The following is a 25560-nucleotide window of genomic DNA, read 5'->3' on the forward strand; positions in this document are numbered from 1 at the left end:
CTCTTCCTCTCTAGTTAGCTTGATTTCCTTATGACAGAGACCTAGAAATCAAAATCTGGTGCCCTTTATTCTATTACCTCAAAGGGCTCTCCTATGTTACAGCTCCTCTCACAGTCTGTGAGAGCACTAAAAATTGTAGTTTTATAATCTTTGATGTCATAACAGATCTTAATTTGCATGTTTTTTTAGTGCTGAGATTAAATCTGGGCTTTCACACATGCTGAACAAGCAACCCACCCCTGAGTAACATGACTTCAGTGAGAACTGCACTTCTCTGCTTATCATGCCTGTGTTTTATATTAACTCTTGTAAAAGGCCTGATCATGTCACCTTACTATTTATTTTCTGGGCTTTCAAGTGTTTCTAGAAATTTGCAAGTGTTCTACATATTTAGAATAATATCTTACTATATTCTTATGTTATACTGTCACCTTGTTTTTGCCTTTTAGTTTACTAGAATTATTTTCCTATAATCAGTGTTGTCTTTTCCTTTATATTTCCTCTCTGTATCTGTTTTATGTATGTATGGGGTAAGTAAAATATAGACTAGATTTTAAAAGCATTTAGTACTCAAAAACCCTAACAATAGAAAATATGTCATTAGCATCTTTTGTGTTTTTTTGCATTACGCCAGTATTCTGGACATACTGTATAAAAACACTACAACTACTTTTGCCTGTTTTAAATTTTTAAGGTGACTATTAAAGTTTTTACATGGTTTGCATTATAATTGCACTGGACAATCTATCTAGAGGATGTATAAATACTTGTTTCTGATCCAACATAACAAACTGCTTCATGTTCCTACCATAATAGGCTGCATCGATCCAAAGTGTAACTGTCCAGAAGACATTTGTGTCATATTCTGGCGAAGAATCCGCCTTCACTGTCCCTGTGTCCTGAGAACTTAAGTGAGGCCAAATTAGAAAGTAATGAACTGAGTTATCTGGCACGAAAGTTTCAAGTCAGAAGAGCATCCAGACTGTTCTCTGCTCTTACCCACATCTACCACAAGAAAAAGCAAAAAGGTTTTGTGAAAATACTAACTATAAATGAGTGAACCTGGACTGAGAATGGCCCTGAAAGGGGTTCCCTGTTCACAAATAGCACCCTAGGTATTTCCCAAGGATCCACAAATAGAGGGTACTGCAGTTGTGGTCCAAGGGGAACAGGCTACATACAGCAGCATCCAGCAACAGAAATGACAGCAATGTCCACAAGGTGCTGGTTTTCCATGTACACATGATGAAGAATTTTGACACAGTTTTGGAAAGCCACTAAGACCAGACAGTGTGTGGTAGGGCTACATTCTCTGTAAGGGGACCACGAGAGGCCACTGCATGAAGCTGGGATGAGGAAGTCTAAGTTACAATAAAGACCTGGATGTGCAAAGGCTCACAGGACGTCACAGCATACTGGCTATATGGGTAATGTGTTACCCATCCATAGCCTTTAGAATCAACCTCTACTATCATGAAGAGCTTCAGGTGTCTAACTTGGGAGTTACAGGGTTTAGTTTTTGGCTTACTGAGTTTCAGTCTTGCTTTGCCCTAATCCAGTGGTTCTCTAATCCAGTGGTTCTCACTCGTAGGTTATTACCCCATTGGAGTTTTTAAGGGCCCTTTCATCAGGGTTACGTAAGACTAGCCTGCATATCAGATATTACCATTATAATTCATAACAGTAGTTAGTTAATGAAGTAGCAATGAAAGTAATTTTATGGTTGGGGTCATCACAACATGAACTGTATTTAAGGGTTGCAGTGTTAGGAAGGTTGAAAATCAATGTTCTAATCTGTCCAAATTCTGCCCCCTTTCTTTCTTTTAAAACAAATATTTGCTCTATCCCATTGTATATTGGAAGTATGTAACTGAGAATCTTAGAAGCTCACTGCTAAGAGTTTGTTCAAGTGTTAGAAGAAACTTTTAACTTCTGAGGTTTTTGAGATTATTAAAGAATTTGGGGGTCGTTCAAAGATGGACTAAAAGTAAATTGCTTTATCAGATGAACATTATTAGACTTTAGGAACTAGAGGTGAAATATTAATGCTATAAAGTGTCATATATTTGGTTGTCAACTTGAAAGGATATAAACTTGCATTATCTGTGATCTGATCATCAACCTGGTAAGATTTGGAATCACAAGGGCATTCACCTCTAGGTGCGTATACAACTGTTTTCAGGAAGAACTTACTGAGAGTGGGAGAACTGCCCTAGATGTAGGTGGAGCCATCCTCACCATGCACAGGGGCACACTCTCTCCCTGGGAAAATGATGTGACAAGACATTTTGCACCTTTGCTATGGCTTACCTACCGTGACAAAATAAACCTTCCAATGACAGCCCAAATAAACATTTTCTCCCTCAAACTGCCCTTGTTGGGTACTGTGTCACACAAACAAGAACAATAGCAAGTACACTGGCATCTGCCAATGAACCAAAAGGGCAAGGGGGTCTAAACCTGCTTAAAATCTGTTTCCCACACTGTCTTAAACATTAGTTCACAGTCACAAATGAACATTCTTGCTACTTTATTTTACTTTGTCTGGCTTTAAAATATCACATAGAACCAAGATTTGGCTCGGAGTAATGTTATTTTAATAACTTGGATAAAAACAATAGAATATTTTATGATTTCCAAATAATTTGGCATTATCCTACTCATCTGAGCACGTCTGCAACTCAAAACCAAGATTTCTGTAAGAACAAAGAATGCTATCAGTGAGAGACTCATGAAATCACAAGACATAAATGAAACATCCTATCATCTTTCAAGTTTAATACCTAATTAATAAAACAGTTATGCTTTATTATATAGACAGAAGTACTTGCCATTTCTCCTACTACATATTATTTTTAATATGAGCCAGCTAGATCTTACTGTATTTATTCAACAAAAATTTACTAATTTCCAAAATTGAAGTTTATCTTATTCTAGTTTATCTAGGTAGATATAAAAATAGAAAACAACCAAACAAGTGGGATGAATCCTTAGAGGAGACTCTCCTTCTAAGGAAACACTGATAGCAAAAACAAAGTCAATTAAGTTAGCTCTGAAAAGCATTCTGAGCAAGTGTTGCTACAGTGGTGGTCTCAATGACCCACACCTTACATCCTGTGCAGTTCTCAGGGTCAAATCCAGGCTTGGCCATGCTATCACAAACACAGACACTGGGCTTTGAACCCACCAGAAGTTCCCTTTGGGTCCCATGGGAAACAAGTCCAAATAATCTTTCTAAAGACCAAGAAATAAAGAAAGAAAGCTTCTGACTACCCCACTGTTAGAATTATCATAGCATATTTTGCTCTGTACAGCTACTGGATTTCATTTTGTGCTATAAAAGATTTCCTATGACATGATTTAAAAAAAATCCATGGTTTTTAGTGCCTCAATGGTTTCTTCTCTTTTAAAAAATATTTGAAATTCTGCCTTAAACAAGTAAATTAAACACTTGGATCTAATGTGAGAAAACATTAGCTAATTATCTAAACAACCTTTCAAAACTATCCCTATAATCTCCCATAATGCCTTAAAGTATAGTTCATTATTAAGCAATAACTGTTCATTCTGAGCCAAATAGTACTGATTACCTATGATATACTGAGTATACTGTGGCATCTTATAAAATATGAAGTTTCTATATTAAGTTATTTACTATAAAACTGACAAAAGAAACAAAACTAAGAAAATCAAATATATTTAAATCCTAATAATAAAAAAGAGAAACAGTCGCATTAAAAATTCTAATAAAAAGGAGTAAGTAAAGTTTACTTCTTTATTTAAAAATCATTTATTAAAGAGCTACTTTGCAGAGGCAGAGACTAAGTAGTAAGGAGGGCTCAAGGGTAAGACATGGATCTCCCTGGGAAGGAAGAATAAAATAGATTTTTGTGGGTGCATGGGAACAGGCTGAGATGAAAAGAGGAGGGATGGGGTAAGGAGATATGGAGGGAGAGAGCACGGAGAGAGATGACTGAATGGCAGACATTTGGGTATCAAGGTGGAAACCTAGTACAGCAGAAACTCCCTGGAATTTACTAGGGTGACCCTAGACAGGACATCTAGTAATGGGGGATACAGAACTTGAATTGTCTTCCATAACCCAATAAGGCTTCTTCTAATGGTGGGACTGGGACACCAACCCAGCCACAAAACCTTCAACCTATAATCTGTCCTGCCTGTAAGATGTGCTAGAGTAATGGTGGTATAGAACTTGTAGGCGTGGCCAACCACTTAAGGCCCATAGTACGAAAGGGTTAACCCACGCATGACACTGCCTCACTAGCCAGGAAGCAGAGGCTGGACAGCCCAGAGACTCAGGAACCAAACACAACTGGCAAAAAGAAAAATAAAGTTAATGAAATGATTCCTAATGATACTCTGCTATACTTACAGATCAGTGCTCAGCCCATCACCATCAGTGAGGTTATTTAACAACTGATGGGAGCAAAGGCAAAGACCTATAGCCAAACATGAGCTGGAGCTTACAGAAACCCTGAGAGAGAGAGGAAAGGAGAGGGGAAGGAAAGATTGCAGGAGCCAAAGGAGTCAAGGACACCATGAGAACATGGCCCACAAAAATCAACTAGGCAGGGCTCACAGGGGCTCCCAGAGACTGAAGAGGCAATCACAAGCCTGTATGGGTCTGTGCTGGGCCCTCTGCATGTATACTATGCTTGTGTAGCTTGGAGTTCTTGTGGGACTCCTGACAGTGGGAGTGGGAGGTATCTCTGACTCTTTGCCTGTTCTTGGGACCCTGCTCTTCCTAATGGGCAGCCTTATTTAGCCTTGACAGAGTTTGTGCCTCTTCTTATTGTATCCTGTTATGTCATTTGGTTGATATCCCTGGGAGGCCTGCTTTCTTCTGAAGGGAAACAGAAGAGTGGAGGAGGGGGAAACTGCAGTCAAGACATATTGTATGAGATTAGAATAAATTTGAAAAAAGAGAGAGAGCATGCTAAAGAGTTGTGTGGCAAACACTCTTGTGGGTACTATGAACATCATGAACAAGAGAAAATCCCAGACCAAGGTTCTGAGGAGCTCAGTTTGTGAAGGGAAGAAGTACTTGGCTGCCCAACTGTGGGGTGTAACGAGTGGGAGGTCAGGGACAATGTGCAATAGGTAACCGTGCAACCCTGAACCATCACTCCAGGACAATCAGGGAGAATCTTAGAGGGGATGCGTTAAAAAAATTTGGAGAGTCACACAGTCATTACCTTAGAAACCAATGCTTAATCTGAGACTGTGATCACTTACGATTTTCTTTTTAAAGTTTTTATAGACTGAGCTATTTAGAATACTTCAAAAAGAGAAAGCACATAGGATTGTGGAGGTCATAATGGTAAAAGAAAGCATGGACAGATCTAACAAAGGAAAGTTAACAAGGTGGCTGGGGTAGAGAGCACTTGCTGAGCATACAAAATCCCTGGGTTTAATCCTGGAACCCCACTCAATTCTTCTGAAAAGATGCAGACAAAATGTGCTATCAAAAAAGATACTTATGGAAGGATGGAAAATTAGTACATTATGGATCCAATTCATAATGCTGCAATTGAGCCCAAAAAGGTAAAAATAACAAACATAAGAGCAGAAATAATGAACCAAAAAAGAGAGAGAATGGAGAAGAGATAGCTGCAACAGCATGAAAGGTACTAGAAGTAATCAGATAGCCAAGATGCTCAAAACATACATGTATGAAAATATCACAATGAAAGCAATTATGATGTATAGTTAATATATGTTAGTAAAAATTCTAAGAGGAGATTCATAACCCTTGGAAGATTTTAGTCACATACCAAATTTTAAAATAGGAACTTTTAAGTCTTTCTCTATGTAAGTTTTATTTAATGGAATATCAAAATGATGGCTCTTCCAAAATCTTTCCAATGGCAGCTCCTTGTTCTTACTCTGAATTCTCTGAACAGTGTCTCTTCAAGGGAATCCTATCTGACCACCATACTGCAGGAAACATTACCCTTACATTCTTATCATTTACTGCTTTGTGACAAGCACTTTTCCTTACCTACTGTGGATTGCCCTGGTGCTGTTTGTATTTTGATGCTAATTCCACTTCCCCAAGAGGGGCTGCCTCTACCAGGAGTGAATCACATACTCGGGTGACTTCAGTAAACCTTCTCCCCATTTTAACTTGTACAATAAAGAGGAAAGCCAGTGATTGGGCAGTGGAAGGGAAAGGTGGAGCAAAAGGTTTTAGAGAGAGAGGAAGAGAGAGGAGGAGGGGAGACAGAGAGGAGAGAAAGAAGACTGAAGAAGAGGTAGTGGAAGGAAAATGGAGAAGCAGGTGGCCTAGAGAAACGGCCAGTTATAGGGAATCTCAAAGCTGGGAACATAGTGGTGTGGTGGTAAAGCTGCCCAATCTAAGCGCACAGCCTGTATTCATATAACTGAGTTGTGTTTTCAATGCTCGGGCTTATTTGGGTTACCGTTTTACCACAATTACCTGTAACCATTTCTACATCTGTTACTTCACAGTGAATCATTTCCACCATTATCAGAATGAACAAGTACCTTGATTTGTTTATAAACCTCTGCACTCTAGCACCTGGCTGACAATATGTTAAGACTTTTGTGAATACTGGAAGTGTGCAAAATTCATCCATTCACTTAAACATTTACTAACTCTTATTAACTGTGAAGCACTATTCTAGATAATAGGGTCAAAGTAGTAAACAAAAAGACAAAGACACTATCTTCATGATATAGCTAATAAAATAAACTACAGAATTCAAGTTATTCCAGGCAGTAGTAACAATCAGATAATTATTTTTAAAAATAACTCGAAAATGTATAGCTAAAAAAGTAATACATATAGATGCATGTCTGACTGAAAATCATCATTTTTGCTAGCACTGATGATCAAACAAGGGCTACACTGCATGGGGTTCCTGCCCCCACACTAAGCCTACATATAGGTTCCTGCCTACCCATATAGGTTTCTGGTAAATATTTGAGAGGTTCTGACAACTCCCAAAATACAATACTACTTACCTATCTTCAGATAATCTTGTTAATGTGCCATTTTACATGGATCTTTCACAAACAAAATAGACTCTTCACACTCTCATTATAAATAATAGCATGATGTGGTAAGCAAGGAGAGGGAAAAGAATGAGTGATACAAGCAAAAAGACCAGTTATTTTACTTGTCATTTTCTGTCATTTATAGTACACAAAAACATTCCATTAAATGTAACAAAGGGTCAGGTTGACAGGGCTGTAAATCTGGCCACTATATATGTGTATATGTACACATTCATACTACATATATATATATATACACACACACACACACACACACACACACACACACACACACACACATACATTCAGAAAAGTATTTCTAAGGTCTAAAGTTCTTTAACTTCCTTAATACATAATAAAGATGCCTATTGTCACTTGATAAGAGTCACGGAAGAGAACAGATTAAAATAGGAAGGAAAGTAATAAAATAAAAAGGCAGGACAACAGAAAATGAAGATCTTGATCAGTAAAGTGGAAACAGCACACACAGCTGGGGAGGGTAGGAACTAAGTGACCCAGGAGAGCTGCTAACCCAATACAGACTGCTTCTTCACATAAACTGAAGGGGTTATTTGTATTATTTAGAACGTAATTAAAGCTATCCAACAGGTTCCTTGGATAGTAAATTCCAAGTCTTTACATTTAGTATGAAAACTATTTGCAAAGGGATACTTAAATGAGATAAAACCTAATGTATCTTTATAATGAAAAGTATTGCATGTGATGCCACCTGGGAATCTGAACTAATGAATAAAAGCCCAGAGCTGAGATATTTAAGCTTTGTCACCATAAACTTTATTCAAATGTCTATAAGGTATACTCACTTAATAACACTTAACTCAATTAATAACACTTGCATATACCTAATAACAAGTTCCACTAACCATCACTAGGTGTGATAACTATGAAAATATTTGTTTACATCCAAACAGGTGATTGCACCCAATCCTGTTGTTGTAAAGTCCCTTCCATTTAAAAATGAGAATGAGAAACAAGAAACACCACACATCTTTCCAAGCCAATCAGATGGAAAGGACACCTTAAAATCACACACAGTCTCCTTCAAATAATGTACAGAGACTGAAGTTACTCTCTGCAGGGCAAGAACCGTGCCATCTTCTCCTGTCCAAACTAGCAAAACAGTGTTCCTGTTAGAAGTGTCACTGGCGTGTTGCCAGGTGGCATCAGAAAACCGTACTAGGTTTGCTGTATACAAGGCATACCTAGCTTCAAGCCCTAAATGTCAATAACTGATGTAGAGGACAAATACAAATATACTTATTTCTCTAACAGAAAAGTCTATTGATAAAAAGTCCTTTAAAAACCTTTTTTAAATGTTTTTAAGAAAGCCTTACTGTGTAAGCCTTATCCAAACTTCTTTGCATTTTGTGGGGAGTGTAGATTTACTTAAGTTGAGATCAATAACACAATGAAAATGCCCTTGAGTCTTCTATCCCTAAATAATAACTGATAACGTACCTACACCATAGCTAACTAAGAACCTATGCACTCCCTTCTATGCCTGGAGATTGTCGAATAACTCAGTACTACAGGGTAGCAGTGATGTTACATGAGTCAGAAAACACCAGATGCTAGGGACAGTGACTGATATGCACTAAGCACACCCTAAGCATGTTCCCATGAAAAATGCAGGAGATCATCACTGTTTTTTTTTTTTTTCCTTTTTTTTTTTTTTTTATTAACTTGAGTATTTCTTATATACATTTCGAGTGTTAATCCCTTTCCCGGTTTCCGGGCAAACATCCCCCTCCCCCCTCCCCTTCCTTATGGGTGTTCCCTTCCCAACCCTCCCCCCATTGCCGCCCTCCCCCCATAGACTAGTTCACTGGGGGTTCAGTCTTAGCAGGACCCAGGGCTTCCCCTTCCACTGGTGCTCTTACTAGGATATTCATTGCTACCTATGGGGTCAGAGTCCAGGGTCAGTCCATGTATAGTCTTTAGGTAGTGGCTTAGTCCCTGGAAGCTCTGGTTGCTTGGCATTGTTGTACTTTTGGGGTCTCGAGCCCCTTCAAGCTCTTCCAGTTCTTTCTCTGATTCCTTCAACGGGGGACCTATTCTCAGTTCAGTGGTTTGCTGCTGGCATTCGCCTCTGTATTTGCTGTATTCTGGCTGTGTCTCTCAGGAGCGATCTACATCCGGCTCCTGTCGGTCTGCACTTCTTTGCTTCATCCATCTTGTCTAATTGGGTGGCTGTATATGTATGGGCCACATGTGGGGCAGGCTCTGAATGGGTGTTCCTTCAGTCTCTGTTTTAATCTTTGCCTCTCCCTTCCCTGCCAAGGGTATTCTTTTTCCTCATTTAAAGAAGGAGTGAAGCATTCACATTTTGATCATCCGTCTTGAGTTTCGTTTGTTCTAGGGATCTAGGGTAATTCAAGCATTTGGGCTAATATCCACTTATCAATGAGTGCATACCATGTATGTCTTTCTGTGATTGGGTTAGCTCACTCAGGATGATATTTTCCAGTTCCAACCATTTGCCTACGAATTTCATAAACTCGTTGTTTTTGATAGCTGAGTAATATTCCATTGTGTAGATGTACCACATTTTCTGTATCCATTCCTCTGTTGAAGGGCATCTGGGTTCTTTCCATTTTCTGGCTATTATAAATAAGGCTGCGATGAACATAGTGGAGCACGTGTCTCTTTTATATGTTGAGGCATCTTTTGGGTATATGCCCAAGAGAGGTATAGCTGGATCCTCAGGCAGTTCAATGTCCAATTTTCTGAGGAACCTCCAGACTGATTTCCAGAATGGTTTTACCAGTCTGCAATCCCACCAACAATGGAGGAGTGTTCCTCTTTCTCCACATCCTTGCCAGCATCTGCTGTCACCTGAGTTTTTGATCTTAGCCATTCTCACTGGTGTGAGGTGAAATCTCAGGGTTGTTTTGATTTGCATTTCCCTTATGACTAAAGATGTTGAACATTTCTTTAGGTGTTTCTCAGCCATTCGGCATTCCTCAGCTGTGAATTCTTTGTTTAGGTCTGAACCCCATTTTTTAATAGGGTTATTTGTTTCCCTGCGGTCTAACTTCTTGAGTTCTTTGTATATTTTGGATATAAGGCCTCTATCTGTTGTAAAGATCTTTTCCCAATCTGTTGGTTGCCGTTTTGTCCTAACCACAGTGTCCTTTGCCTTACAGAAGCTTTGCAGTTTTATGAGATCCCATTTGTCGATTCTTGATCTTAGAGCATAAGCCATTGGTGTTTTGTTCACGAAATTTTTTCCAGTGCCCATGTGTTCCAGATGCTTCCCTAGTTTTTCTTCTATTAGTTTGAGTGTGTCTGGTTTGATGTGGAGGTCCTTGATCCACTTGGACTTAAGCTTTGTACAGGGTGATAAGCATGGATCGATCTGCATTCTTCTACATGTTGCCCTCCAGTTGAACCAGCACCATTTGCTGAAAATGCTATCTTTTTTCCATTGGATGGTTTTGGCTCCTTTGTCAAAAATCAAGTGACCATGGGTGTGTGGGTTCATTTCTGGGTCTTCAATTCTATTCCATTGGTCTATCTGTCTGTCTCTGTACCAATACCATGCAGTTTTTATCACTATTGCTCTGTTAATACTGCTTGAGTACAGGGATAGTGATTCCCCCTGAAGTCCTTTTATTGTTGAGGATAGCTTTAGCTATCCTGGGTTTTTTGTTATTCCAGATGAATTTGAAATTGTTCTGTCTAACTCTTTGAAGAATTGGATTGGTATTTTGATGGGGATTGCATTGAATCTGTAGATTGCTTTTGGTAAAATGGCCATTTTTACTATATTAATCCTGCCAATCCATGAGCATGGGAGATCTTTCCATCTTCTGAGGTCTTCTTCAATTTCTTTCTTCAGTGTCTTGAAGTTCTTATTGTACAGATCTCTTACTTGCTTAGTTAAAGTCACACCGAGGTACTTTATATTATTTGGGTCTATTATGAAGGGTGTCGTTTCCCTAATTTCTTTCTCGGCTTGTTTCTCTTTTGTGTAGAGGAAGGCAACTGATTTATTTGAGTTAATTTTATACCCAGCCACTTTGCTGAAGTTGTTTATCAGCTTTAGTAGTTCTCTGGTGGAACTTTTGGGATCACTTAAATATACTATCATGTCATCTGCAAATAGTGATATTTTGACCTCTTCTTTTCCGATCTGTATCCCCTTGATCTCCTTTTGTTGTCTGATTGCTCTGGCTAGAACTTCAAGAACTATATTGAATAAGTAGGGAGAGAGTGGGCAGCCTTGTCTAGTCCCTGATTTTAGTGGGATTGCTTCAAGTTTCTCTCCATTTAGTTTAATGTTAGCAACTGGTTTGCTGTATATGGCTTTTACTATGTTTAGGTATGGGCCTTGAATTCCTATTCTTTCCAGGACTTTTATCATGAAGGGGTGTTGAATTTTGTCCAATGCTTTCTCAGCATCTAATGAAATGATCATGTGGTTCTGTTCTTTCAGTTTGTTTATATAATGGATCACGTTGATGGTTTTCCGTATATTAAACCATCCCTGCATGCCTGGGATGAAGCCTACTTGATCATGGTGGATGATTGTTTTGATGTGCTCTTGAATTCGGTTTGCCAGAATTTTATTGAGTATTTTTGTGTCGATATTCATAAGGGAAATTGGTCTGAAGTTCTCTTTCTTTGTTGTGTCTTTGTGTGGTTTAGGTATAAGAGTAATTGTGGCTTCGTAGAAGGAATTCGGTAGTGCTCCATCTGTTTCAATTTTGTGGAATAGTTTGGATAATATTGGTATGAGGTCTTCTATGAAGGTTTGATAGAATTCTGCACTAAACCCGTCTGGACCTGGGCTCTTTTTGGTTGGGAGACCTTTAATGACTGCTTCTATTTCCTTAGGAGTTATGGGGTTGTTTAACTGGTTTATCTGTTCCTGATTTAACTTCGATACCTGGTATCTGTCTAGGAAATTGTCCATTTCCTGAAGATTTTCAAATTTTGTTGAATATAGGTTTTTATTGTAAGATCTGATGATTTTGTGAATTTCCTCTGAATCTGTAGTTATGTCTCCCTTTTCATTTCTGATTTTGTTAATTTGGACGCACTCTCTGTGTCCTCTCGTTAGTCTGGCTAAGGGTTTATCTATCTTGTTGATTTTCTCAAAGAACCAACTTTTGGTTCTGTTGATTCTTTCTATGGTCCTTTTTGTTTCTACTTGGTTGATTTCAGCTCTGAGTTTGATTATTTCCTGCCTTCTACTCCTCCTGGGTGTATTTGCTTCTTTTTGTTCTAGAGCTTTTAGGTGTGCTGTGAAGCTGCTGACATATGCTCTTTCCTGTTTCTTTCTGCAGGCACTCAGCGCTATGAGTTTTCCTCTTAGCACAGCTTTCATTGTGTCCCATAAGTTTGGGTATGTTGTATCTTCATTTTCATTAAATTCTAAAAAGTTTTTAATTTCTTTCTTTATTTCTTCCTTGACCAGGTTATCATTGAGTAGAGCATTGTTCAATTTCCACGTATATGTGGGCATTCTTCCCTTATTGTTATTGAAGACCAGTTTTAGGCCGTGGTGGTCCGATAGCACGCATGGGATTATTTCTATCTTTCTGTACCTGTTGAGGCCCGTTTTTTGACCAATTATATGGTCAATTTTGGAGAAAGTACCATGAGGAGCTGAGAAGAAGGTATATCCTTTTGCTTTAGGATAGAATGTTCTATAAATATCCGTTAAGTCCATTTGGCTCATGACTTCTCTTAGTCTGTCGACATCACTGTTTAATTTCTGTTTCCATGATCTGTCCATTGATGAGAGTGGTGTGTTGAAATCTCCCACTATTATTGTGTGAGGTGTAATGTGTGTTTTGAGCTTTAGTAAGGTTTCTTTTACGTATGTAGGTGCCCTTGTATTTGGGGCATAGATATTTAGGATTGAGAGTTCATCTTGGTGGATTTTTCCTTTGATGAATATGAAGTGTCCTTCCTTATCTTTTTTGATGACTTTTAGTTGGAAATTGATTTTATTTGATATTAGAATGGCTACTCCAGCTTGCTTCTTCTGACCATTTGCTTGGAAAGTTGTTTTCCAGCCTTTCACTCTGAGGTAGTGTCTGTCTTTGTCTCTGAGGTGTGTTTCCTGTAGGCAGCAGAATGCAGGGTCCTCGTTGCGTATCCAGTTTGTTAATCTATGTCTTTTTATTGGGGAGTTGAGGCCATTGATATTGAGAGATATTAAGGAATAGTGATTATTGCTTCCCGTTATATTCATATTTGGATGTGAGGTTATGTTTGTGTGCTTTCATTCTCTTTGTTTTGTTGCCAAGACGATTAGTTTCTTGCTTCTTCTAGGGTATAGCTTGCCTCCTTATGTTGGGCTTTACCATTTATTATCCTTTGTAGTGCTGGATTTGTAGAAAGATATTGTGTAAATTTGGTTTTGTCATGGAATATCTTGGTTTCTCCATCAATGTTAATTGAGAGTTTTGCTGGATACAGTAACCTGGGCTGGCATTTGTGTTCTCTTAGGGTCTGTATGACATCAGTCCAGGATCTTCTGGCCTTCATAGTTTCTGGCGAGAAGTCTGGTGTGATTCTGATAGGTCTCCCTTTATATGTTACTTGACCTTTTTCCCTTACTGCTTTTAATATTCTTTCTTTATTTTGTGCGTTTGGTGTTTTGACAATTATGTGACGGGAGGTGTTTCTTTTCTGGTCCAATCTATTTGGAGTTCTGTAGGCTTCTTGTATGTCTATGGGTATCTCTTTTTTTAGGTTAGGGAAGTTTTCTTCTATGATTTTGTTGAAGATATTTACTGGTCCTTTGAGCTGGGAGTCTTCACTCTCTTCTATACCTATTATCCTTAGGTTTGATCTTCTCATTGAGTCCTGGATTTCCTGTATGTTTTGGACCAGTAGCTTTTTCTGCTTTACATTATCTTTGACAGTTGAGTCAATGATTTCTATGGAATCTTCTGCTCCTGAGATTCTCTCTTCCATCTCTTGTATTCTGTTGGTGAAGCTTGTATCTACAGCTCCTTGTCTCTTCTTTTGGTTTTCTATATCCAGGGTTGTTTCCATGTGTTCTTTCTTGATTGCTTCTATTTCCATTTTTAATTCCTTCAACTGTTTGATTGTGTTTTCCTGGAATTCTTTCAGGGATTTTTGTGTCTCCTCTCTATGGGCTTCTACTTGTTTATTTATGTTTTCCTGGAATTCTTTCAGGGATTTTTGCGATTCTTTCAGGCATTTTTGCGATTCCTCTCTGTAGGCTTCTACTTGTTCTCTAAGGGAGTTCTTCATGTCTTTCTTGAAGTCCTCCAGCATCATGATCAAATATGATTTTGAAACTAGATCTTGCTTTTCTGGTGTGTTTGGATATTCCGTGTTTGCTTTGGTGGGAGAATTGGGCTCCGATGATGCCATGTAGTCTTGCTTTCTGTTGCTTGGGTTCCTGCGCTTGCCTCTCGCCATCAGATTATCTCTAGTGTTACTTTGTTCTGCTATTTCTGACCGTGGCTAGACTGTCCTATAAGCCTGTGTGTCAGGAGTGCTGTAGACCTGTTTTCCTCTCTTTCAGTCAGTTATGGGGACAGAGTGTTCTGCTTTCGGGCGTGTAGTTTTTCCTCTCTACAGGTCTTCAGCTGTTCCTGTGGGCCTGTGTCTTGAGTTCACCAGGCAGCTTTCTTGCAGCAGAAAATTTGGTCTTACCTGTGGTCCCGAGGCTCAAGTTCGCTCGTGGGGTGCTGCCCACGGGCTCTCTGCAGCGGCAGCAACCAGGAAGACCTGTGCCGCCCCTTCCGGGAGCTTCAGTGCACCAGGGTTCCAGATGGTCTTTGGCTTTTTCCTCTGGCGTCCGAGATGTGTGTGCAGGGAGCAGTCTCTTCTGGTTTCCCAGGCTTGTCTGCCTCTCTGAAGGTTTAGCTCTCCCTCCCACGGGATTTGGGTGCAGAGAACTGTTTATCCAGTCTGTTTCTTTCAGGTTCCGGCGGTGTCTCAGGCAGGGGTCCTGCCGCTCCTGGGCCCTCCCCCACGGGAGCGCAGAGGCCTTATACAGTTTCCTCTTGGGCCAGGGATGTGGGCAGGGGTGAGCAGTGTTGGTGGTCTCTTCCGCTCTGCAGCCTCAGGAGTGCCCCCCTGACCAGGCGGTTGGGTCTCTCTCTCACCGGGTCTGGGAGCAGAGAGCTGCTGCGGGCCGGGATCCGCGGGTGTCATCATCACTGTTTTTAATCAGTATTTATCTGTTGCTTGAAGGACTTGCCTCTGGCAGAATGGACCATTTTACACATGAGAGCATGTAGCTGAGAACACAAAATTCTTCTGAACTGCTTCAGAATGCATGTTCTTCCCCTGTGTTTCTGGGTCTTAATTCCCTCTTTGTACAAGGAAACCAGAGGTATTGCTTTAAGCCTTACACCACTGAAGTTATCCTTAACTACCTGATAAGAATAACAAAGAGCTCATTGGTCCTCTAGCTTTCCAGCTATCAATCTCCTCTATTCTTTTCAATCTAGTGCTCCAATAACCAATAGCCTCACTTTAATGTTCTAATCCATGCATTATTTATGTACTATTCTCTTGCACAAACATTTAAGATTTTATTTTTGCAAACACTTTTCTAAGTCAGGTGCTCTCAACTTTTATAACTGAGAAGTTGGCTTTTTCCAAGAAACCCAAGATTTCTATCAAGGCTCAGACATTCTAAGTCAGAATTAAATCATCCTTCCTCTGTAACACTTGACACTGTTTACACACTGCCATCCCTACTACAATACACTTCAGAAAACTTCACAGTTAATTTTTACAGTTAGACTAGAGTACTGCAGTGACACACAGGAGCTGAATGAAGCACTTGCTAAATTAACAGCAGTCCAGGTTCACATGGCTCGTGTTTTCATTGGCTGCAACTCCAGTTGTACTAGAACTGCAAAGACTAAAAGAAATGCTCTTCACTTGTGGTGTCAGATATAAAGGTTTCCTACTTAACATGGCTACTGAACACTTGAAATAATTAGAGAAAATAGGGATTGAATTCTGGACTCCTATACTGAAAGTCTGTTTGCAACTGTGTTCTGAATTGATTCACCTGGAAAAAAAATTCTCTGAGAAACCAAGCGGGTACATTCATTACACAAACTACAGTTAACTCACAAACAAGTCTTTGTTATTTATTCACTACTTAAACACTTATACTCATTAGTGACTTCTACAAGTCATTAAGCTGACTTGGTAAGAAGAACTCTGAATCAGGCTTTATTGCATTTATCTAGATCTTACTAATCTGTGTATTAGGCTACATGATGCAACGTTTCATGTAAGTCCACAGGCTGAGGTTTTAAAAATTTTAAGGAAAATTATTAAACTAATATATTCTAAGGTGGTTTTTAGTTCTATGAAAAAATGTTAACCTGACACCAATATTCAGACAAGTATGTCTGATACCAATATCCAGACTAAAAAGACCAGTAAACTGTATACACAAACTCTAGTATTTGACACACAATGAATGATCCTACTGAATGAATTATAAGCCATCTGAGTAGGCATGGACATAAACTGTTGCATATGTACCCAAACAGATGTATGGGAGCACATACATATACATACATGTACATGTTCACACTGTCTATATGCTGCAGTATATAAGATAATGTGTTTTTCAACTATTGCCCAAATTATTTCACCTTGCCCAAGTGACTGACGAGGGCAAGTCTTGGCACTGGGTTGGAAGCGTTAATATTTTGAGAACATACTGCATGTCAGACTCAGAACTTAATCCTTCAAAAACTTTTCCTGATTACCTAATATGGCTTCTTAAAAACTCTCACACTCACAATTTCATACAGTGTAGTGAAACTCATCACTCTTAATGGTCATAAATTCTGATTCATACTACAATACACCAGGAAAACAGCAGATAGAAGGACTCTATAAACCTTGATCTAATAAAATGCTGTAATATACAATTAGCAATAAACGTAAGCTATGTGCTAATTTTTATATCAACTTGAAAACTAGAGTCATCTGAGCAGAGGCCATAAATAGACAACTACAGACTAGAAACAATGGGACAAAATGGAGAGAGAGAGATTTTGGGACACAAAGTCCTAAATAGGATGTCTTTATCAAACTTAGGGCTCAAGGAGTTACGCAGACGAGAAGTCAAAAGATTCTAAGAGCCAGAGGGGATGAAGGCCATCAATGAAACCATGTCTTTTAGACACACAGGAATGATGCTCATATGAACTCACAGAGCAGCTGTGGCAGCATGCATGGGTACTGCACAGTTCAAGCCAGGCCAAGTATCAGTATGAGTTCCCATGTCTAACCAAGAAGCTATTTCCAATTGACATGACCTGTGAAAGCAACAGTCTCCACGGGTATGATAAAAGCACTTAAGTGCAGGCCCTCTTCCCAGCAAACGATGACAACACAAAATGAACACAATGATATTTTTGGAGACACTGTTTCATCACTTCATGCATTTTTTTGTCTTATAGTTTTTTACTCTGTGAATTATGGTTTCTGATGAGGAGGGTGTATGTACCTGTGCTTCTTGTGTTTTCTCTTTGATATTTTTATTTATTCTGGTATGTTTCCCTTTTTTTTTCTGCCTATTTGTTTTTCTAAAGAGAGAGAAGGAGGTGTGGAATTGGTTTGGTGGGGAGGTGGGAAGGACCTGGAGGAACAGGGGAAACCATGTTCAAAATAAATTGTATGGAAAAAGTATTCTCAGTTTTAAAATAAGAGAAAAGATTCAACTATCAATATGCCTGTAGGACATTTTCTTAATTAGTGCTTGATGGGAGAGGGCCTAGCCCATTGTAGGGGCTATCCCTTGGCGTGTGATTCCGGGTGCTTTATGAAAGCAGGCTAAGCCAGTCGCAAGGATGAAACTAGTACACACACCCACTCCATGGCCTCTGCATCACCTCGTATCTCCAGATTTCTGGTTTGAGTTCCTGCCTTTGCCTCCCTCAATAGACTATAATTGAGGGTATGTAAGCAAAATAAACCCTTTCCTCTCTAACTTTTAGTCATGGTGATTTGTCACAGCAGTAAAAACCCTAATACAAGATAGAAGCTAAAATAACCTCAGTGATAAATAGCCTACATATTTAAAGTATTAATACCTCAATTATAGTCCTGAAAAGTTGCTTTCACCATCTTTTCACTTTATAATATTTTTCAAAATACAGGTAACTACAGATTTAATAAAAATATTCTATGGGTTTCTTTTTAAGACCAATAATGGTAAATTAAACTTAAAACTGGGAAGCACATAGCTTTTATTCCCTGAGCTGACATTTTAGACAGTTCATGATCTTACTCCCTCATTTGTAAGTACATAATACTCTGATAAAAGCCATGAAGTTGGACTGGAGTGATAGATCCCCGATGCGTAGCCACGCTCTTCCTGTCAGTGCAGCACTTACTTACTGTTGCATGTGTTTTCTTCAATGTCCTCATTCTCCTGCTGCTGCCACAGCTGTCAACAGCTGCCATGAAATGCAACAGCTTCTGCTCCAACTAAACACAATTTCCATTGACAAAATGGATTTTGACTGTCCTGGTGCTTAGTCTAACAAGGTAAACTCCATTCTGGCAGCATTCCATTCAATTTTAGAATTACTTAATATAACATACATAGATGTAGAATGGCAAGTTACAACCACTTATGAGTTAAACCACTTATGAGTTACACTCATCCATATCCACCCCAACCTTATTGTCAAATTAGCCAATGTATAAGAAGCTTCCCATTGTACATGAATGTACCTGGTTACCATAGCAACTAAATCAACAAAGAACTACAGAAGCATTTGGTTCTGGATCATCCGATTTCAGCTGGCAGAATTTAAGAGTATGTTATTTCTAAATTTACTTTGTTTGGAAAGTTCCAGTTTTGGTATTTCTGGATTTGGAGAATGTTAGTCTATTCACTTATATACAAACTAAGAAGATAAATGGGGAATGAAGCAGATAACGTCTGTGTCCAAGGTGCTTGGCATATACCTGGAAATAATCATCTATCCATGGTAAAAGTCTAAAAGCAACTCCACATTTTTAACCCAATTGTTAGAGATAGACGGAAACTCGGTGTAATAGCTATCATTGATGATCATATTCAAATTATGTAAAAATAAAAGGTAGATGGGCTTTAAACTGTTTTTACCAAGTCATAATCCATTTACCATAAAATCTGCCCTATAAAGTGTAGAATTCAGTAACTTGTAGAATACAGTTATAAAACCAAAAGCCATCATAGCCAGTAAACTTTTCCTGGCGCTGGGGATCCGTACATGAGGGGCAAGTGCTCTACTACCAAGCTACTTTCCTACTACCAAAGTCAATTCTAGAATATTTTCTTTAACTCGGAACTTTTGTAGATTTTCATGACAGGTTTCTTTCATTTTACTTGCTTTCTAAGTCCATTCAGGTGTAACAAATACTGAAGTAATTCATATTATTATGTGGTTGAATGATACTGTATAGATACAAACATCTTGTTTATCTATCCGTTGGTGGACATTTAAAATGCTTGTATCATATTTGTTACAAATAATGCTATACAATTTTTACACAGACACATCAACTATCTCATAAAGTAGACTTACAGACCATATTCCTACCAGCAATGCACGAAGAGTTCAACTTGTGCATGTTTGCCAACATGTGTTACCACGTACATCTATGTCCTGATCTTAGTCTGGGAGGAGATGCATTCAGCTTTTCAGTGTACAGTGAGTGTGAGTCCTGGAACACGCACACTGTTGAGAAGGAAGAAGCTCCTCTAGACTGCTCTCCACCTGAATGGATGCTGTTTTGCTTGCATCGGAAGGGGAACTGGGTTCACGCCAATACTTAAGGGCCTATAAAGATGACCATGGGGCTCTGGCTCCTTCATCCCAGTACTAGCTCAAGACCCCTCTTAGTTGTTCTGTATAATCATCTTGATGTTGCTCGCCAGGACTTGTGAAGATTCTGTATCTGTATTCATAAAGAACACTGGCCTATAGTATCCTATAGTATCAAGTCATTGTGATGACTGTTTGATTTAGATAAAATACTAACCTGCCTTAAACATTTCTGAAATTCACAGGAGAAGCCACCAAGTCTCTCCTTTATGACAGCTTTCATTTGTATGTGTGTCTGCATGCACACATTCATACAACAATCTCTTTACTTGGCATTACTTTACTCAGACTAACTTTTTTTCTTTATTCATTTTATTTCTTTTACATTCTTCTAGATATTTGTCTAGTTCATATATAGGACACATTTTTTGGCATGCAATTGTATAAACCAATTATCTTTTTTTTTTTCTGTAAGACCTTACATTCTTGATTTTAGTATGTAAGACTTTTTGTGTTAAGTGCCTAACCTATTAGAAATTTGATTATCTTTACAAAAAAAAACTTTGAATTTGTTTACTTGACTATCTTTTCTTTCAATTCTGTCAGCATGTTGGGTATTTGGAAATTGCAGTGTTACATGAAGACTGGCCTATTCTTTTATTAAGAGTTTTTATTTTAAAATTATGTATATATGTGTATGTCTGCACGGGAGTATGTGCATGTAAGTGCAGTTTCCCATGAAGGCCAGCAACGGATGTTGGATCCTCTGCAGTACAAGTTATAGGCAAAGTTATAAGCTGTGCAATATGGGTGCCAGGACCCAAAATCAAGTCCTCTCCAAGAGCATGCTCTTAACCACTGACCCATCTCTATAAACCCAAGACTGGTCTTTCCTATTATAAAACTGATACCTCTAGAAACTTAAAGTCTATATGTAGTTCAATTAAACAGAGTGCCACTTGCTTTGATTACAGTTTGCATAGCATACGTTACAACTTTTTAATCTCAATATTTATATTACCTATATTTTAACATATTCAGTAAAGAATGCGGAGATACTTGAACAATCCAATAAACTGAAATTAAAAATCTGATGATTCCGCATCTGTTAGTTGGCACTAAATAAACTTGCTAACTTTGTTAACTGGGGACTAGTAGAACCAGAGGATGCTCTAGTTTTACCTGTACCATTCAGTGCTCTTGCAGCTGACTATCTGGAAAGGATCATTCATGGAATAGAATTGTCATCCTTAGTTCTATATAAACTTTTATAGCCGTTCCTACAGAAAATCTGACAAAAGCAGCAGAATCATTTGTGATTACAGAAGCATATGCTTGAAAGACCATCACAAGGGTTTATCTCTTTGCATCTCTGTGTTGCTATAACCAGTTTAGATCCCAGGGAAATCCTCAGCTAGATTCCTTGTCAAGTTCTTCCCAAGTTAAGAGTGAAGAAATTATATACCAAGTACTAATCTAGAATATTTTTTGTTTAGTTTTTTGTTGTTTTTGTTTTGCTTTGTTTCTTTGAGATAGGGTATTGCTACATAGTCCAAGCTGGCCAAAACCTCAGGCAATCCTCCTGCCTTAGCCTCCTAAGTATTGGGAGTACAAATGTGCAATGTGATCTCAGTCTTAATGGTGCTATTCTTTTAAAAAGAGAGCCCTGTCTGCTTTGTTTATGTGGCTGGTGTAAAAATGAAGCTCACCACACATGGAGATAGTGACTCCACTAGGTGCCTCAAGTTCATGGTTCACACACAGTCCAGCAGCTTTCTAAAGCTGATAGCATTTGCCACCCTCAGGGGCATCTTCCTGGGTTTTTCCCTTGTATGTTTTCCTGAGCCAAAACAATTTTCTTCAAGGAATTTTCTTATTTCCCATATCTATTTTTGAAATGTTTTTTACTATCTGTTGGTTATCAGCTCAAATCTAAAAGTCAAGATATAACATTTAAAATCTTTATCAACTATTCTAAAATATATAATCTCATATCTTTGAATTTTTTGTAAAGTATTTCAAATACATAGAAAAGTATGACGTATTATATTCTTGTCAGCATCAACTAGACAGTTAATATTGACCAATGAGACTCAGATACTCTTTGGGTAAGTGTTAAGTTTATAGGTGTGTGTGTGTGTGTGTGTGTGTGTGTGTGTGTGTGTGTGTGTGTGTGTGTGTGTTTGAGAGAAAGGGGGAGGAGGGGGAATTTGGAGTATTATATTTTTTCATCATTAATATTCTTCACATGCATCTTCGAATCTTCCTTTGGTTTCTGTCATTTTGGTTAGCTTATACAGTCTTATAATCTCAACACTATCCCTGTATAACATTCCCTTAGTATAAATTCATGTAACAGAATGCTGGTACAAATTATCCAAGCATTCTCTGCATGAATTACCTAAAAATCTATTTCTACTTCCCTACTGTGGATCATGTATACCACATCCAATTATTCATGCAAAAAATGCAAGTAACTGTTTTGTGCATGTGCCTTTACATACATGTGTAGATTTTTCTCAGCACAGTAGCACACATCTTTCCCAGAACTTGGGAAGTGAAGGAAGAAAGATCAAGAGTTTACGGCCAACCTCTAGTATCTAGTAAGTTTGACATCAGTCTTGTCTTGTAACTTCCGATAACCCCATCAAAACAGAGTACCAGCAGTATATGAAAGACCTGATTTCACTGCTGCACAAGTCTTTTGATGCAAAGCTAGTTAATATTTACTTTCTTGTTAAGTTTTGTTTTATGGTTCCTGAGATCATACCCAAACCCTCACTGGGTTTTAATATGCGTTTTCTTCCTTTAAAGCCTAATTCCAACCTCCCTTCTTTCCTCAAACCTTTAATCCACCCAATGACTTTACTCCTGGAGGAGAGGGTTCTTTCTTGGTGTACAGCAATCTGTGGCTCTACTCTCACTAAACACAACTGCATTCTGGGTACGCGAAGCATTCATACACCCATCAAGGCCTCTAGCCACTTTAGTTTCTGGGTTACATGGTCTAGAAGATGATTAAGGGTCCACAACATATCTAAAGATACATATGAAACCCTGAGAGTGATATCTACTGCCTACAGAATGGGAGTATTATTTATGCATTCTCCCAAGAGGGGGTCATAAAAGTTAATTCCAGCCTTAAAATCCTGAAATAGGAAAACTATTATTTCTAGTAGACTCAAGTATTAGTAAGTAATAAGCAGTTTTGGCATTCAATATGATGTGCTGATTTATAAGTATGCACTTGGGAGACATCATTATTTATTTAGAAATTGTATTTAGGATCCTTATACATTACCTGATAGCAGTTACCTTTGTACATGCTTCTGAGATTGACTTGTGAACCAATTCCTAATAAAAGAATATTTTAAGAAATATTTTTCTAACTGCCTTGTTATTTAACCTAACTACAGGCAAAATTTAATATCATTAGAACAAGAATCAACAATTTTTACACAGAGATAGTATGTATATAGATATGTATGCAGCTAATGTTTTAGGGGAAGGAGAACAACTGAACCTTTACTATAAAGTATGTAATATTGACAGATTTGGTCTAAACCATGTGTATAATGTTTCTTACACAGTATGATTACATATTAATGAATGACACTGAGATGGTGTCTGTATGTGCACGCACATGCACGTGCACATGCATGTAGGGGTATGCGAAGATGCATATGCTTACACATGTAAGTAGAAGTCAGAGAATAACTTCAAATATCATTCCTCAGGCACCATTCCTTAAAAAAAAAAAAAAAAGGAAAGAAGGACAGATGGACGGACAGACAGGAAGTCTCCTCAACCACCTAGAACTCAGCTAAGTTGACTGGTCAGTGAGCCCCACAAGTCTACCCATCTCTGCTTTCCCAGCATTGGAATTACAAGTGTATGCCACTATATCAGGCTAAAACAAACAGATTTGGGGCAGTGAACTTAGGTCCTCATGACTTGTCTTCACAGCCAATAATGTTTTTTGTTTGGTTGGTTGGTTGGTTTTTTTTTGGGGGGGGTGGTTTTTTAAACAAACGAAAAGACGGTATTATTTTCTTACGAAGTATCATTGAAAGCAGCATGGTGTAGATACAGAAGAGAAATAAACCAGTGGGAACTAGGATTCTGGTTTAATGTTTAAATTCTAATAGTCTGAGAGTTTCTAAGGAAGTCTTTAACAAGAGTTTTTTAAGCTCCAAAGCAAGAAGACAAGCTCAGCTGCTTTGAAATCAGTAGTCCAGGGTCTGCATTGAGGTTCTGGGACACAAAGGTGTGAGCTTTTACTTTAATGTCTCAGGAAATCTGAACCCTAAGCTTGACTATGTGGGTATGGTATAGCTTGTCACATAAGCTATCTGTTTTTAATGTGCATAATTTAATTTACAACTTTTAAAAACAAAAAGTTGATCGCTTTCTAAAAATTTTCTTTTTCAGTAAATCTTACTTCTCATTTAACTACACAGAACTATCATGGAGTTAAAACAGCAATAGCATAGTGAATGCTTGTCTCGGAAATGCAACATTTAGGTTTGTTTAGGTGGTACAGGGGGAGAAGGAAGCAAACATCCCTACTTGTCTTTACTGCTGTTTTTAATTTCCTCTGTTCAAGCAAACATCTGGATCCTGGGGGGAACAGTGGGATCTAAACCACTTCAAGCTGCATTCCTCTCTTCTCCCTCTTCTCAGCTTCGTCACAGACTTGAAAATGAACAGTCTTAAAAATCACAGCAGCCACTGGAGGGGGCAGAATGACGGAGCGGCTTAGACATCTCATCCCCAAAGAACTGTCATTATCAGACTTAGCTAGCAGTTCCCTGGAGACCATGGTCACGGGGCCAGCAGCAAGGTTTTACTGTGTGTTTGTCTAAAACAGTGGCAGGTGGCTGACACTGCAACTGCCTGTGGTGATAACAAACAGGAAAGCAAGTAACCCACCAAAGTCCACAGGGAAAAAAGCTAAGGAACACAATACACAGGCAGCTTCAGGCTGCTCCAACACAACCAAACAGAGACAGACCTGCTAACAGACTGGTTACTAATACTTTCCCTATATGCATGCCAAGTATAAATTCCTTTAATTATAAATAATATCACGTATTCCTATGGCTTTACTATCTCTAATATCTTGACAATTTTAGATCTCTGACTCAAGTTACATCTTTCATGAGTCTAGCTTGTTAATCTTGTTTTTATGGTAACTAAAACCACAGTAAGTGAGTAAATCTTACTTATGGTCAGCTTGATCCCTAGGGGTTCCAGCCTTTTAGAAGTTACGTGACTTTGCATAATAATGTACAACTAAGTATCACTGTAATTCGTAGTCTCTAAAAAATGGAAATGCTCATTCTGTCTCTTAAGACTTTGGTAACAATGAAGGAAACAATAAACAGACAGGGTGTGACTCAACCTGGCCCAAGGCAAGGGCTTGGTTCATATTTATTGCCTCTGCTGACACATCCCCCAAATCCTGAAAATCCTTTGAAGTCGTCTCATACTCCCTTCCCTTAAATCCTGAATCTGCTGGTACTTCTGTCCTCTCTACTAGAGGACTCTTTACTACACGCAAATGACCCTTCCTACAGTAAGCTCATCCCAGCTCCCTGATAGGCAGTCAAATGTGACTGGAAGGCAGCCTATGTTTGAATGTGATCGGCAACAACCCTCAAGGACGGTCCTCAAGTGAAGATGTTTCAGGCAGAGCCACTGTTAA

The 25560-nt window shown here is 38.6% G+C and overlaps 1 protein-coding gene across 13 annotated transcripts in view; it reads right to left on the reverse strand.

The window, feature by feature from the left end:
- The window catches only part of Fndc3a (fibronectin type III domain containing 3a), a 180430-nt gene that overhangs the window by 112279 nt on the left and 42591 nt on the right, over positions 1–25560 (reverse strand). Inside the window, exon 1 of one of the 13 annotated variants that reach the window (XM_087585801.1) lies at positions 18436–18797. In XM_087585801.1, coding sequence (XP_087441927.1) covers positions 18436–18501 — 66 coding nt within the window. In that variant the 5' untranslated portion in view covers positions 18502–18797. 13 annotated transcript variants of the gene reach the window in all.

This window comes from Rattus norvegicus, chromosome 15 (assembly GCF_021556685.1).
Source record: "Rattus norvegicus strain SHRSP/BbbUtx chromosome 15, alternate assembly SHRSP_T2T, whole genome shotgun sequence".
NCBI lineage: Eukaryota > Metazoa > Chordata > Mammalia > Rodentia > Muridae > Rattus > Rattus norvegicus.